Raw genomic sequence first — 12945 nt, 5'->3', positions numbered from 1 at the left:
TTAGTGTTCAATTTAAAAAGTTGGGATTGGAATATTAACTTGCATTTTCCATTCCCAGGTATTTCCAGGCACCCTTTATTATTATTATTATTATTAAGGAAGAATGCTGTGCTTCTGGGAAGGTTGATGTGATAGATATGTATATGATTTCTGTAAAAATAGTTTAGAATATGATTTGAATGAATACAGCTGCAAACCTGTGTGTAAATCAATATATATTATTAAATGCATTCGGACTGAATTTTGAGGACATGTCCATAGGATTGGATTGTAATACTGATAAAGGGGCCTGGTTCACATGCTGTATTGCAGTTCAATGGAATAGCGGAATTCATCTGATTTGATTTGGTGTTATTTAAAAAGCACATCACCATAGTTTATTCATAATCTTGGTTTAATGTTACACGTAAACCAGATCTCATGCAGCTGCCCCCTTGAAGCCTTCATATATCTCCTCTGCTTATGGAGAGAGAAAGGCCAACTCCTGGCCTCCCCTGTACAGATTCAAAGAGATTCAAAGAGTATTAGGACCAATAAATGTGGCGACATGAAAACTGTCCGGGCATTCAAGAATACATGAATACTGAATATATTTAATTCTGGGAGGTATGAATAACCCACTCATATATTCCTTGCAATGTACTGATGGCTGCTTTTGCATAAAAAGCGCAGTGTTTTTGTTATTAATCAAACTACCAGAAATGATAATAGAATTTGCACTTGGATTCATAAAGTGGCAGAAGGGGAAGCCATAGTCATAAATATATAATGGAATATCTAAACAGATAGCAAATTATGTTTTTTTCCCCCAGATGAAGATTCTGATTCATATTTTCCACAGGACTCCTTTGGCGAAGAAGGTAAGTATTTGAACATTGAAATGAGTTATATGAAGTGCTAAAGGTTGTATGAAAGAGAAAGTTACACGATGTGCTGAATGAATCTTACTCCAGTTGAAAAACCCATTATCTACCCAGAATACAACAAACCTTCATGTTTTGGGATATTGGTGCCTTTGTTCTCCGACAAACACATCTGACTTTATCCCTTTGCAGTAACAGCACAAACTTCAGTGCCCCGTTCCAAGAGCGAGAATGATACCATCAACACAGACAAGATAATGAAGAGATCAGCCACCTTGCCGCTGCCCACTCGTTCTTCATCTCTTAAAGAGAGGTAATCACAGATAAGAACAGTTGAAGTAGTAGTTCAGGTTGTGTTCTGACCTAGGCTTCACAAAAGCACGAAGCAGACTCCTTGTCCCGACAAAACCCCTTTTTATTAAGCTAAAGTGAATTCCTCTCATTCACATCCAGCAAAGTCCCGGCAAACAGTCTTTCAAGGGAGAATTTACAACCACAGACCTCATAAGGCTTGGAGAGCTGCCAGGCCGATCTCGTCCAAACGCAGTGCTGTACAAGAAAATATTTGGCAAGGAGACTCTGAGAGTCACAAACAGATCTTCACACTAATTAAATGAACTAATTGTCTCCTGCAAACACCACTCCCCTTTCGCTCCTATTTATTTCCTATGCCAGCATCCTCTTGTGCTTTTACTCCCGAGTTGACCTCTGTTCCTTAATTGTTCCCTTCCCCTAGCAGCTCTGCGCATGCGCACATCGGGAACAGCCTCCAGCTGTTCTTCAGCCCCACTTATCTCTGACTCCGAAGGTAGCTGATAACTGTTGGACCTGGTCCTATCTCTGCCTCCGACGCAGAGCGCTCATCAGAGCCTTTCCCAGACTCCAGGACCGGCCCATGTTCCTCCCTAACCTCCTCACTGTCCGAGTCTGCCGCCAGCTCTGCAGGCAGGCCACAACAGGGTGATGCAACAAGCCAGCAAACAAACAAACAAGCCAACAAACAAACACACAAGCCAGGTGGTTAAGGTGCTGCCCTAGAAACCAGGGTGGATAAAAACCAATGATTTTTTTAAAAAAATCAAAAAAATCAGATTTTTTTGATTTAAATCAGATTTTTTTGATTTTTATTGAATTTATTTTAATAAAAAACTTTTGGGGTAAAAATCTATCGTAAGATAGTTTTCTATTTAAGATACATAAATAATTTAGTTTATTCAGCCTGAAATGGAGCTTAGTTATGTAGCACAAGGCTGTATATTCTGCAACACTAGGACTATCGGTGAGTCAAAGGAGTAGCAGAGATGACAGTTGCTCTTTAAAAAATATGATTTAAATCGAGTTGATTTAAATCAAGCCTTTTTACTAGTGATTTAAATCATGATTTAAATCATGATTTAAATCGACTCGATTTAAATCAAATCCACCCTGCTAGAAACTAAGAGACAATGATTTCTAGTCCTGGCTTGTGTTGAGTTGTGGGAATCAATGAAGAGGCAGGATGACAGGAAGTAACTTCAGCTCTTTATTTCAAGTCAGTAACTTCTGCAAAGGCTTAGCCGGCAGCGCTCCCTTTTAAAGGGAGCCGTCCACCGATCCAGCCACTGACAACACTTTACTTTTCCTACCATTTGAATCTACCAATCAGCGGCGAGCATGCAAATGTCCGGCTAAACCTGGACCTGAGTGAAGCCTACATCCCTGGCTTCACTCGCTATTTACATATGTAACAATTTGGACATGAAAGCGGGCTGGGTGACTTTGGGCCAGTCACTCCCTCTCAGCTCAACCTACCTCACAGGGTGGTTGTTATGGGAAAAATAGGAGGAAAGAGTATTCGGTATATTCACTGCCTTGAGTTACTTATAAAGTAATCCGAGCAGAATTAAAAAATAAAATGAAAAATAATAAACTGAATTGAAAACTAGATTTTCTATATCATTCACAAAGTAATCTTTAGTAAGCACAATTAAATTTTTAGATAGAATTTGTATCCAAGTAAGCATATTTTGGGTTCATCTTGTGTTCTGTTTGCTATGGCACAGAGATTTCTTACAATTCTATATATTGTCATCCTATCTCATCCCCAATCAATTACTGATGTAGCTAAGAACAATCTTTAAAAGTGTCATTCTTTTGACCTAAGACTTATCATGTAGACAATCTAAAGGGATGACTTTAGGAATGATGCAATGAAGGGCAACAATCTGCTTGGCTCCATTTTAAATAAGTGGAGTCTCAAATGTCATTTAGCTAAAAATTAGGAATTGGCTCAACTGAGGTTCCAAACTTTGCCAATTACTTTGGTGTGTGGGTGTGGGTGTTTCCGGGGAATAGAGCATTTATTTGCACAGAGGCTCATTTGCTTTTTATAATGAAAAAGAAGAACAAACCTATAATACGAGCCAGTAGTGTGCTGCAGCTGCCAAAAAAGGCAGCACATAGGCTGCATAAACAAAGGGATAAAATCAAGGTCACATGAAGTGTTAATACCACTTTATAATGCCTTGGTAAGGCCACACTTGGAATTCTGCATTCAGTTTTGGTCGCCATGATGTAAAAAAGAATTTGAGACTAGAAAGTGTGTACAGAAGAGCAACAAAGATGATTAGGGGACTGGAAGCTAAAACATATAAAGGTTGCTGGAACTGGGTATGTCTAATCTGATGAAAAGAAGAACTAGGGGTGACATGTTAGCAGTGTTCCAATATCTCAGGGGCTGCCACAAAGAAGAGGGAGCCAAGCTATTCTCCAAAGCACCTGAGGGAAGAACAAGAAGTAATGGGTGGAAACTAATCAAGGAGAGAAGCAACCTAGAACTAAGGAGAAATTTCCCGACAGTGAGAACAATTAATCAGTGGAACAACTTGCCTCCAGAAGTTGTGAATGCTCCAACACTGGAAGTTTTTAAGAAGAGATTAGATAACCATTTGTTTGAAGTGGTGTAGGGTTTCCTGCCTAAGCAGGGGGTTGGACTAAAAGACCTCCAAGGTCCCTTCCAACTCTGTTATTTTATGTGTTAATAATAGATCTACTAAGCCTTACAATGTTCCTTAGCAGAAGGCATGTATGGTATAGGAAGCAGGGTTTTTTCAGAGAATGGAAATGAGAGTGGAAAAGAAATTATAAATTAAAGACATTGATAAGACTTTGGTTTGTGGTTTTGTAGCATTTGTAATAAATAGAATGATGGTTTGGAGAATTAGTGAAAAACATCATTCCGCAAACAAATTAAATTGGATGAAGCTTTCCCTCTTTTTTTTTTTCCAGCTTCTATAGAAAATGTTGATTGCTGTGATCTGAACTGTTGCACTTTATTTTTCTTTCCTTTTTTTCTTTTAAAGGAATGATTGGGAGCCTCCAGACAAAAAAATAGACTCGAGGAAGCACTGGGCTGAACCTAAAAGCATTTATGAATATCGTCCAGGGATGTCCTCAGTTCTGGACAATGAAACATTGGTAATGGTAATTTTGATTTTATTTTTATGTGTATATTTTCCATTGGGCTCTGTGGGTTTGGTTCCTGCCTGAAATAGTATTTCCTGAAAGCCTGCAAAGAAACTGCAGAGGTGGGTTTCAGCAGGTTCTGACCAGTTCTAGAGAACTGGTAGCGGAAATTTTGAGGAGTTCGGAGAACCGGTAGTAAAAATTCTGACTGGCCCCACCCCCATCTATTTTCTGCCTCCCAAGTCCCAGCTGATCAGGAGGAAATGGGGATTTTGCAGTAACCTTCCCCTGGATTGGTGAGGGAATAGAGATTTTACAGTATCCTTCCCCTGGAGTGGGGTGGGAATGGAGATTTTACAGTATCTTTCCCATGCTATGCCCACCAAGCCACACCCACCAAGCCATGCCATGCCCACCAAGCCACACCCACAGAACCGGTAGTAAAAAAATTTGAAACCCACCACTGAGAAACTGGTCAAGAGGTCATGGTTTTAGAGTAGAAAGGCCTAATGAGGAATTGTGTGAGGTTTTCCCCTTGGGAGGAACCTGAGAAGCCATGTTCCTATGTGGAGATCGTAGATTATGGGGCAATGCTTGATAGGCCTTCATGGGACTGATTGCCTTTCACTGCATTCTGAATGAGTAGTAAGATAGCGCTGCTGCTCTCAATCCCTTATTGAGTCACTACTACATCACAACTGGCAAGGGCAGGAAGGAAGAAGAGGGAGAGGCAGTTTGGCACACTGGCAGGCAGGCAGGCAGGCAGGCAGGAACCAGCCCCTCTCCTATTGGGAAGACGAGTGCTCCTTGTGCTACAGGTAAATTACTTGTAAATATCATTACCATTCAGATAATGGAAATACTGCTGTTTCTTCATTCCCCTGTGAATAAGGGAAGACTTTCTCTCTTTTGTGCCAACTTTTTTTTTGCTGCAGGATCTCAGACCACAAATAAACCAATTATCCAGTTTTTCCTGAATGGACGGAAGGGAAAAGATGATATTTTTTTTCCCCTTTCTCTTCTGGCTACAGCAGCCAAACTACTGGGGAATGAAACATTATTTTCTCTCTCACTGTTCATCTTCATATAAAATGGAGGGATATTTTCCAGGGGTGAAATCCAGCAGGTTCTGACAGGTTCTGGAGAACCGATAGCGGAAATTTTGAGCAGTTTTGAGAATCGGCAAATACCACCTCTGGCTGGCCCCAGAGTGGGGTGGGAATGGAGATTTTGCAGTATCCTTCCCCCAGGAGTGGGGTGGGAATGGAGATATTGCAGTATCCTTCCCCTGCCACGCCCACCAAACCACACCACGCCCACCAAGCCACGCCCACAGAACCGGTAGTAAAAAAAATTGGATTTCACCACTGATATTTTCCCTCTTTCTCTTATTAGTATTTTACAAGAGATATTACCAAATACGCACTTCTTGAAAAGGACAGGTTTTATTTCCTAAAGTTCTGTATATACAGCAAGCTGTAAGAGAAGGAGGAGTCAACTCAGATTGTTAGAAGGGCTGTTAATAAGCCAGTCCAAAATCTGTGAAGACTGATAGGTCAATAAATAAAATATATTCTTAACCCTTGGGTGATGTTTCTACATGCCACAGCTTCTAAAAGCGAGCTACTTTTAAAGAACAAGATCATTCAGAAGTTTGTGCAATCAAGAAAACAAATCTCAGATTCAAATTCTATGAAAAAGCTCTACCTAAAAGTTGGCGGTTTTAAAAAAATCTATTAAAAAAGCTTGGCTGTATTTTAAAACACGAGTAACAAATCTGTGATTTATTCCCCCTGCAGTGTGGCCACTAGACTAGTTTCCTTGACTGTAATTTGGTGACCAAGGGGAATTTTAAAAAATAGAATGGTTTGGAAGTGTTAAATTAGATGCAGTCACTGAATATATATCACTTTGATGCAGTGACAGAGTTGTCAAGAACAAATTTGGCATCTGTTTTTATTGGCTAACCTCAATAAATTGTGGGAATGCTGTGAACATAATAACACTGATTTCAGTTAAGCATTCAGCAAAATTCCCTGTTGAATCTGAATTAACAAACTAGTTAAATATGACCTAGATAATATCACACTTTTGAATCCAGATTTCCTTTAAAAATGTTTGTTGTTCAAATGGAGGGGGTTGTCACATGTGGATACCAAGCCTTTAAATGTTGGGTGACTATTTTCAACTTGGATAACAGCATGGAGAGAACAGGGGTGGGTTCTACTTACCTTTACTACTGGTTCGCATCGTGCCCGCGCAGATCACTTCTGATGACGTCCAGATCAGTGGACGGAGCCTCCCACCGGTTTTACTACCGGTTCTTACAAACCGGTCCAAACTGGGAGCAACCCACCACTGGCAGAGAATACTTAACAAATTTCCAGGTAGAACAAATTTGAACAGGACTGCTACAAGACACAAACTACACTCAAAATGATCTTTTGAATTGTTTCTTAGGAATTTGATTTAACAAACAAATGTGAAGCATTTTTCTAAGGAAATATCCAGGAGTAGAATTCGCTATAGCTAGCTTGCTAGTAGCACTTGTGAAGAGCATCTTGGAATTGGAATTGATAATCAGGTTAATATGAGTGTGATATGGAAACAAAAGACATTGCTAACTTGGGACTGTATTAGCGCCACTCTACATATTCTGGGTTGGTTCCACTGTATCTTATATACCAAGGCTGTGTCTTAAGAACTGTTTCATGTATTCTTTATTTCTTGTACAGTAATTCTAAGAACTGCATGTCATTAATTTTATATTTTTTCCTTAACATGGAATACAGTAGCAAAATATGACTCCTTCTTAACTGTCATATTGTTCCTGGTATATCCAATTTAGATATACCATTCTTAATTGTTATTTGAATTCTTAACCCATAATTATGCATGAAATGTTGGCAATTTCTTTAGAGTAGAAGCTTTTCACTCTCTTTTTTTAGGAAATTATCTGTTTCCCTTAGCAAATTCACCATTAACACCTCTGCTGTCTAAATGTACCCTCTTTGGAGCAAGATTTCCCAACCGTGGCAACGTGGACTCCAAGTCCCAGAATTCCTTTGCCAGCTATATGGTGTAGAGCAGAGGTGGGGAACCGTGGCCGCTTTATGACTTGTGAACTTCAACTCCCAGAATTCCTGAGCCATCATGGTCATAAAAGTCATTAAATGGCCATAGTTCCCCACCCCCGGTGTAGATTTTTACCTTTTCATGTGCTATTTTTGAGACAGGCCTTCTCACTTACCTTATGTGCTGTTAAAGATGCCATGCTCTATATAAATAAGGTAATATGTTGCAATGGGAGTGGAGTAAAAAATGAATCATGTTCAGAGAATGATATTATCCAGCAGCTGAGGAAATAGAAATCTTGACTGTTTCAAGTAAAGTGAAATCTCTAATCTTTGGAGATTAGAGATGGAATTTTAGACTTTGTTCACATGTTGTATTAGTAGAAGGACCTGTCATGTTGATTCCTCCACTCTTATTACTGTTGACAATTCATAATCTTCCAGTCATTCCCCCATGTATTTTTGTTTTTGCTTAGCCTGTGAAGTTGTACCACTAGAATTCTGGAGGAAGTGATTATTTAACTTGAAATATACATTGAAGTTAAATATGCAGGAAGTGATAATTTATTTGTTTAATGAAAAGAAGGACTAAGGGTGACATAATAGCAGTGTTCCAATATCTAAGGGTTTGCCACAAAGAAGAGGGAGCCAATCTATTCTCCAAAGCACCTGAGGGTAAGACAAGAAGCAATGGGTGGAAACTAATCCAGGAGAGAAGCAACTTAGAACTAAGGAGAAATTTCCTGACAGTTAGAACAATTAATTAGTGGAACAACTTGTCTCCAGAAGTTGTGAATGCTCCAACACTGGGACTTTTGAAGAAGAGATTGGACAACCATTTGTCTGAAATGGTATACGGCTTCCTATCTGAGCAGGGGGTTGGACTAGAAGACCTCTAAGGTCCCTTCCAACTCAGTTATTCTGATATCTCTTATTTCTTTACTGCTTTTCCTGTTTTAGAAAAATAACACAAATATGTGGATAGGTTATTTTTTGTTAGGAAATACCTTTCTTTAAAGACAACAATGCACTCCCATTTTTTGTTTACTTAGAAATGAGTGTAACTAAACCTATTCCCAGTGAAGTATGAATAAGATTGCAAATTGTTATTAAAATTATGGGTGTGACCTTCCAGTTTGATAACTAAGAAACTATTGAAAAAAAAATTACAGAATGTGGCACCTTTAACAGTCTTCCTATGCATTCTTTGCATAATATTGTCCTTCTCTTTCTTCCACTCTTATATTACCAACTCTTTAGCCTCGGGATATAAGCTCAGAAGATATAGATTTAAAGAATGAGCCTTGGTATAAATTCTTTTCGGAATTGGAGTTTGGGAAACCGGTAAGTTGATAGTCCCAAGCATTAATAAATAAGATTTTGTTATGGATTTCTTTTCCATCTTCACTGTATGCATAGTGGAACAAAAATTAACTCATCCTGGTTTAGCCAACTTAATTATACTGTTAAAAAGAGTTATTATTGTATAAGCTATAGTGTGTGTATCTTTTGGGAAAATCATGCAGGCCAGGTTTTGAAAATCAAACTGAAGGAATATCAACAAATTTGTAACTATAAGATACTATGGATGTTTTCTATAGGTCTTCTAGAATTACATTTCAAGCTGTAATTTAATTCTACAACCATGAGGAGTAAATTCAGTTACCTTGTTTTTCCAACTCGTATGCTTTTCAAATTTTGTTTTTGCTAACAAGTAGGAAGGGAGAATATCAGAAAGTATTTTCATTTTGAAGTTCTCATTTTTATCTTGTATTGAATGAATCGGTTGGTTATAGAAGGCCTTATATGAGAGGACTGCATGGATTTTATGTGGGATCTATTTTCCAAAGGAAAACGTACCAGTTAAAGGTTTCTTCCAAAAGGCAGTTCAATAGTTGAAAACATTATTTGGTAAAATTTAGTGGTTGATTTACTGCCTTTCTTTTTATGAAGCTGAAGGCAATGTACACAGAGCTGGGCTAAGACAGTGGTTGTCCCAGAATCACCCAGTGCAATCTGGGCTTAATGCTTCCTTTATCTCATATGTTATTTAGTTTTATAAAGTGGCAATTTTTTTGTCAAAAGAACAACACAAGAAAACGCACACAGTGTTCTGTATAAATCAGACTGGGAGGCTTAGTTAATTCGTATTGATTCTTTGACCAAATGGAGGCATTTGGTTCCTTTACTTGGTGTCTGCTTTTATTTGTGGAATTGGTATTGGGCAACACATGGATAAGATTTTCAAGTAAGGCAAAGGTTTGTTTTTACCCTTCTTAATTGACTCATATTTTTATGAACTGGTCTGAGCAATAAAGTGGAGGAGGGTCAGATATCCATTGAAGACGAGGCCCTTCCCAGGAAGGCTTATCCCCATGCAGGGGTGGGCTGCTGGGGGTTCGCGGGGGTTCTAGGAGAACTTCTAGCTAAGATTCTGTCCAGTTTGGAGAACCCCCAAATCCCACTCCTGGCTGGCCCCGCCCACCCTGCCTCACCCCTCCCAGAAATCCCCATGCGGCCTGTTTTGGATGCAGGTAAGTGCAAGGCACACACGGAGGCTCGAGGAGGGTGAAAAACGGGCCTATCGGAAGTCCAGGAGGACCAGAAATGGGCCTGTTTCTGGCCTCAGAGGGCCTCTGGAGCCTGGGGGGGGGGCGTTTTTGCCCTCCCAGAGTCTTGAGAAAAGCCTCCGGAGCCTGGGATGGGCAAAAATGAACCCTCGTGATGCAGGAGATTGACTAGGCCACGCCCACCATGGCCACACATACTCAGCAACTGGACAGAGAACCCCTTGCTAAAATTTTTGAAGCCCACCCCTGTCCCCAGGGCTCTCTCGAGACATTCCCTCAAAGAAGAGACTTTTAGCAAGTGCTTTCTGGATATCCTATTGGCTTATTTTTAAGTAAGTGTAAATAAAATGAAACCAGATTTGGAATTCGTTCTGCCAAGAACCCACTTGTTACTTTTGAAGAGTGGTGAAATTTTCAATCGCGGGGGGGGGGGGGGAATCCGTTACTGATATAAGTGGAAAATTATGTCAGATTATTCACTATGATGAATGCAAGGCAAAAGGCTTGAAAATGAACCACACAGCCAAATTATAGGTAACAGCATTCCTTGAAACACCCAATTCCCCAGCTCCATCGTCAGCCATGGCACATGGCATCAGTATTGCTTTTTGACAAAGGATAATAGTCGCATTGACTTCAAGAGCCACAAGTTTCCCCGAAAATAAGACCTCCCTTGGATAATAAGCCCAATTGGGCTTTTGAGCGCATGCATTAAAATAAGCCCTCCCCAAAAATAAGCCCTCCCCAAAAATATTTAAACGTGTGCACAGCCAGTCCCTGCCATTTCCTCTGGTTAGGGTTAGGGAGACAGAGCTGGAAATCAGATCAGATGGCAAGAGGAGCCCCATCTTTTTCCATGCGCCCCAAAATAATAAGACCTCCCTGAAAATAAGGCCAAGTGCTTATTTCGGGGTTCAAAAAAAATATAAGACAGGGTCTTATTTTCAGAGTAACACGGTAGCTTTTTGAACAACAGAAAGCTAGAACTTAGCAAACGGAGAACATTTTATACAACAGAAAGATGGAAGTGGCAACTGAATATTGAAAAGCTGAGTTTGACAATAAGTACTAATCCAGTATTCGTTAGAGTTGTGGACAGCAAGGAAACCAGTATGCACTTTGGTATAAACCGAGTAGTTTTCTTCACTATATGTAAAATTCTATACTGCTGTGCAGAAGGATCCCTGTTGTTCAAGGAACAAAGTAATAGTATTTGGATATTTTAACTGAATGTAACTGAATTAGTCTACATAAGAACACATGTTGTTTAGGAAAGCCAAATTATAAAATGAAATGGTCCTCTGTGTAAGACCCTTTTTAACCTCCCAGAAGAAACTGGGTAGAAATATCTTTTCTTTTATGTACACCGAGAGCTTATGCACCAAGACAAATTCCTTGTGTGTCCAATCACACTTGGCCAATAAAGAATTCTATTCTATTCTGTATAACATTATATTTCATAAACAACTTGTAAAAATTATCGTCATATTCGGTATATTCCAACCTGGAAAATCTGAGGGCAAGTTGAAGGTGCAGAACTCCAGATTGAGACGGATGGAAATTGTATTATTTTAATGAATTTAAATCTCTTAAATCTGAATGAATTGCATCAAAAAACAATGAAGGAGCCTGTTGATTTTACCTTTTCAAACTCTGGAGAACTTGGTAAAGTGCCAAATGCCTGAAGTGTCAGGGTTCTAAGTAACACCCCCAATGAAAGGAGACTCCGAGGCTAGAAGTTCCTCTAAGTTCCATTTTTATTAGAGATGTCATATTGGCACATCTGGGAAAACCCAAATCTGAAAGCTTCCAGGCTTTCCCCACCCAAAGGAAAGTCCAAGTTCCTTCCCCTGCACCCACATGTCCATCACATGGTCCAATCAATGCACCGTCCCAACTGGAGATGCCTCCCAGTCACATCACTCCAGGTGCAGGGCAAGATGGCCTTGACTCTCTGAGAAAGGAATGTTATTAGGACTATGTATCACCCATGCTCCATACAATCCCTCCTCCCAGTTTCCCACAGCAGTAAATGTGGCAGGCCTGAAGACCCAATGCAAAATATGGCTTCCAGAGATAACACTCAAAACAATGAAGGAGCCTGTTGATTTTACCTTTTCAAACTCTGGAGAACTTGGTAAAGTGCCAAATGCCTGAAGGATGACAGATATTTCCCTGTCTTCTGTAGAGGCAAAGGAGAACTCGTGGAACTGCCAACCATTGCATTTGAAATATTTATTTTCATTTGGTTATATTTGAATTTTTAATATACACTAGTGACCCGTAGTGACTGTTGCCAGATGGGCAACCATCTAAATTAACTGAAAGAAAAATAAATAAACAAATTGGAGAACAAAAAACTTCAAACATTCATATTTGTTCATTCTATCCAAAATGATATTTGTCTACACCAATGTAAACAATGGGAGAAGCTTTGCTAATGTAAATTAAGAAATAGAAAATAGATTTGAATAAAAATATATCGTTTTTCAAAGCTCTTTGCTCTTGGGTTGATTCCTCATCTGAAATAATTTCATACACTTTTAAATATTATTATTATTATTATTATTATTATTATTATTATTATTATTATTATTATTATTATTATTATTATTGGTTAATCTTTAGTGAGATTCACAGCCTTTGAGGCTGGTTAATAGCTCAGCAGCTCAAGTCCTAACCAAGGATCTAGGAACTGTTAAGGTATCGTCGGAGGATGTAAGCTGTTCCGAGTAAGGTGGTTTTTTGTAGAGTCATTATTATTATTATTATTATTATTATTATTATTATTATTATTATTATTATTATTATTATTATTTATTAGATTTTTATACCACCCTTCTCCCGAAGGACTCAGGGCGGTGAACAGCCAGGATTAAAATACATACAATATGAAAATTAAAATAATTTAAAAATAATTAAATCAATTTGACTTCCCAATTTTAAAACACCTTACCCATAAAATTAATCAATTAAAATTTTAAGCCAGCCCGG

General features: G+C 39.0%; 1 protein-coding gene across 50 annotated transcripts in view; it reads left to right on the top strand.

Moving 5' to 3' along the window:
* SORBS1 (sorbin and SH3 domain containing 1) overlaps window positions 1-12945 on the top strand; it is a 126608-nt gene that overhangs the window by 81795 nt on the left and 31868 nt on the right. For 30 of the 50 annotated variants that reach the window (XM_087871840.1, XM_087871834.1, XM_087871822.1 and 27 more), the window contains 4 exons: window positions 813-860; window positions 1056-1176; window positions 4205-4319; window positions 8642-8725. In XM_087871840.1, coding sequence (XP_087727966.1) covers window positions 813-860; window positions 1056-1176; window positions 4205-4319; window positions 8642-8725 — 368 coding nt within the window. Of the gene's footprint in view, window positions 1-812; window positions 861-1055; window positions 1177-4204; window positions 4326-8641; window positions 8726-12945 lie in introns of all 50 variants that reach the window. The other 20 variants (XM_087871829.1, XM_087871837.1, XM_087871835.1 and 17 more) reach the window with 3 other exon arrangements.

Source organism: Pantherophis guttatus, chromosome 6, assembly GCF_059756535.1.
Source record: "Pantherophis guttatus breed Tessera chromosome 6, ASM5975653v1, whole genome shotgun sequence".
NCBI classification, from domain to species: domain Eukaryota; kingdom Metazoa; phylum Chordata; class Lepidosauria; order Squamata; family Colubridae; genus Pantherophis; species Pantherophis guttatus.
Note: the sequence above shows the minus strand (reverse complement) of the source record. Positions and strands in the feature narration are given on the sequence as shown.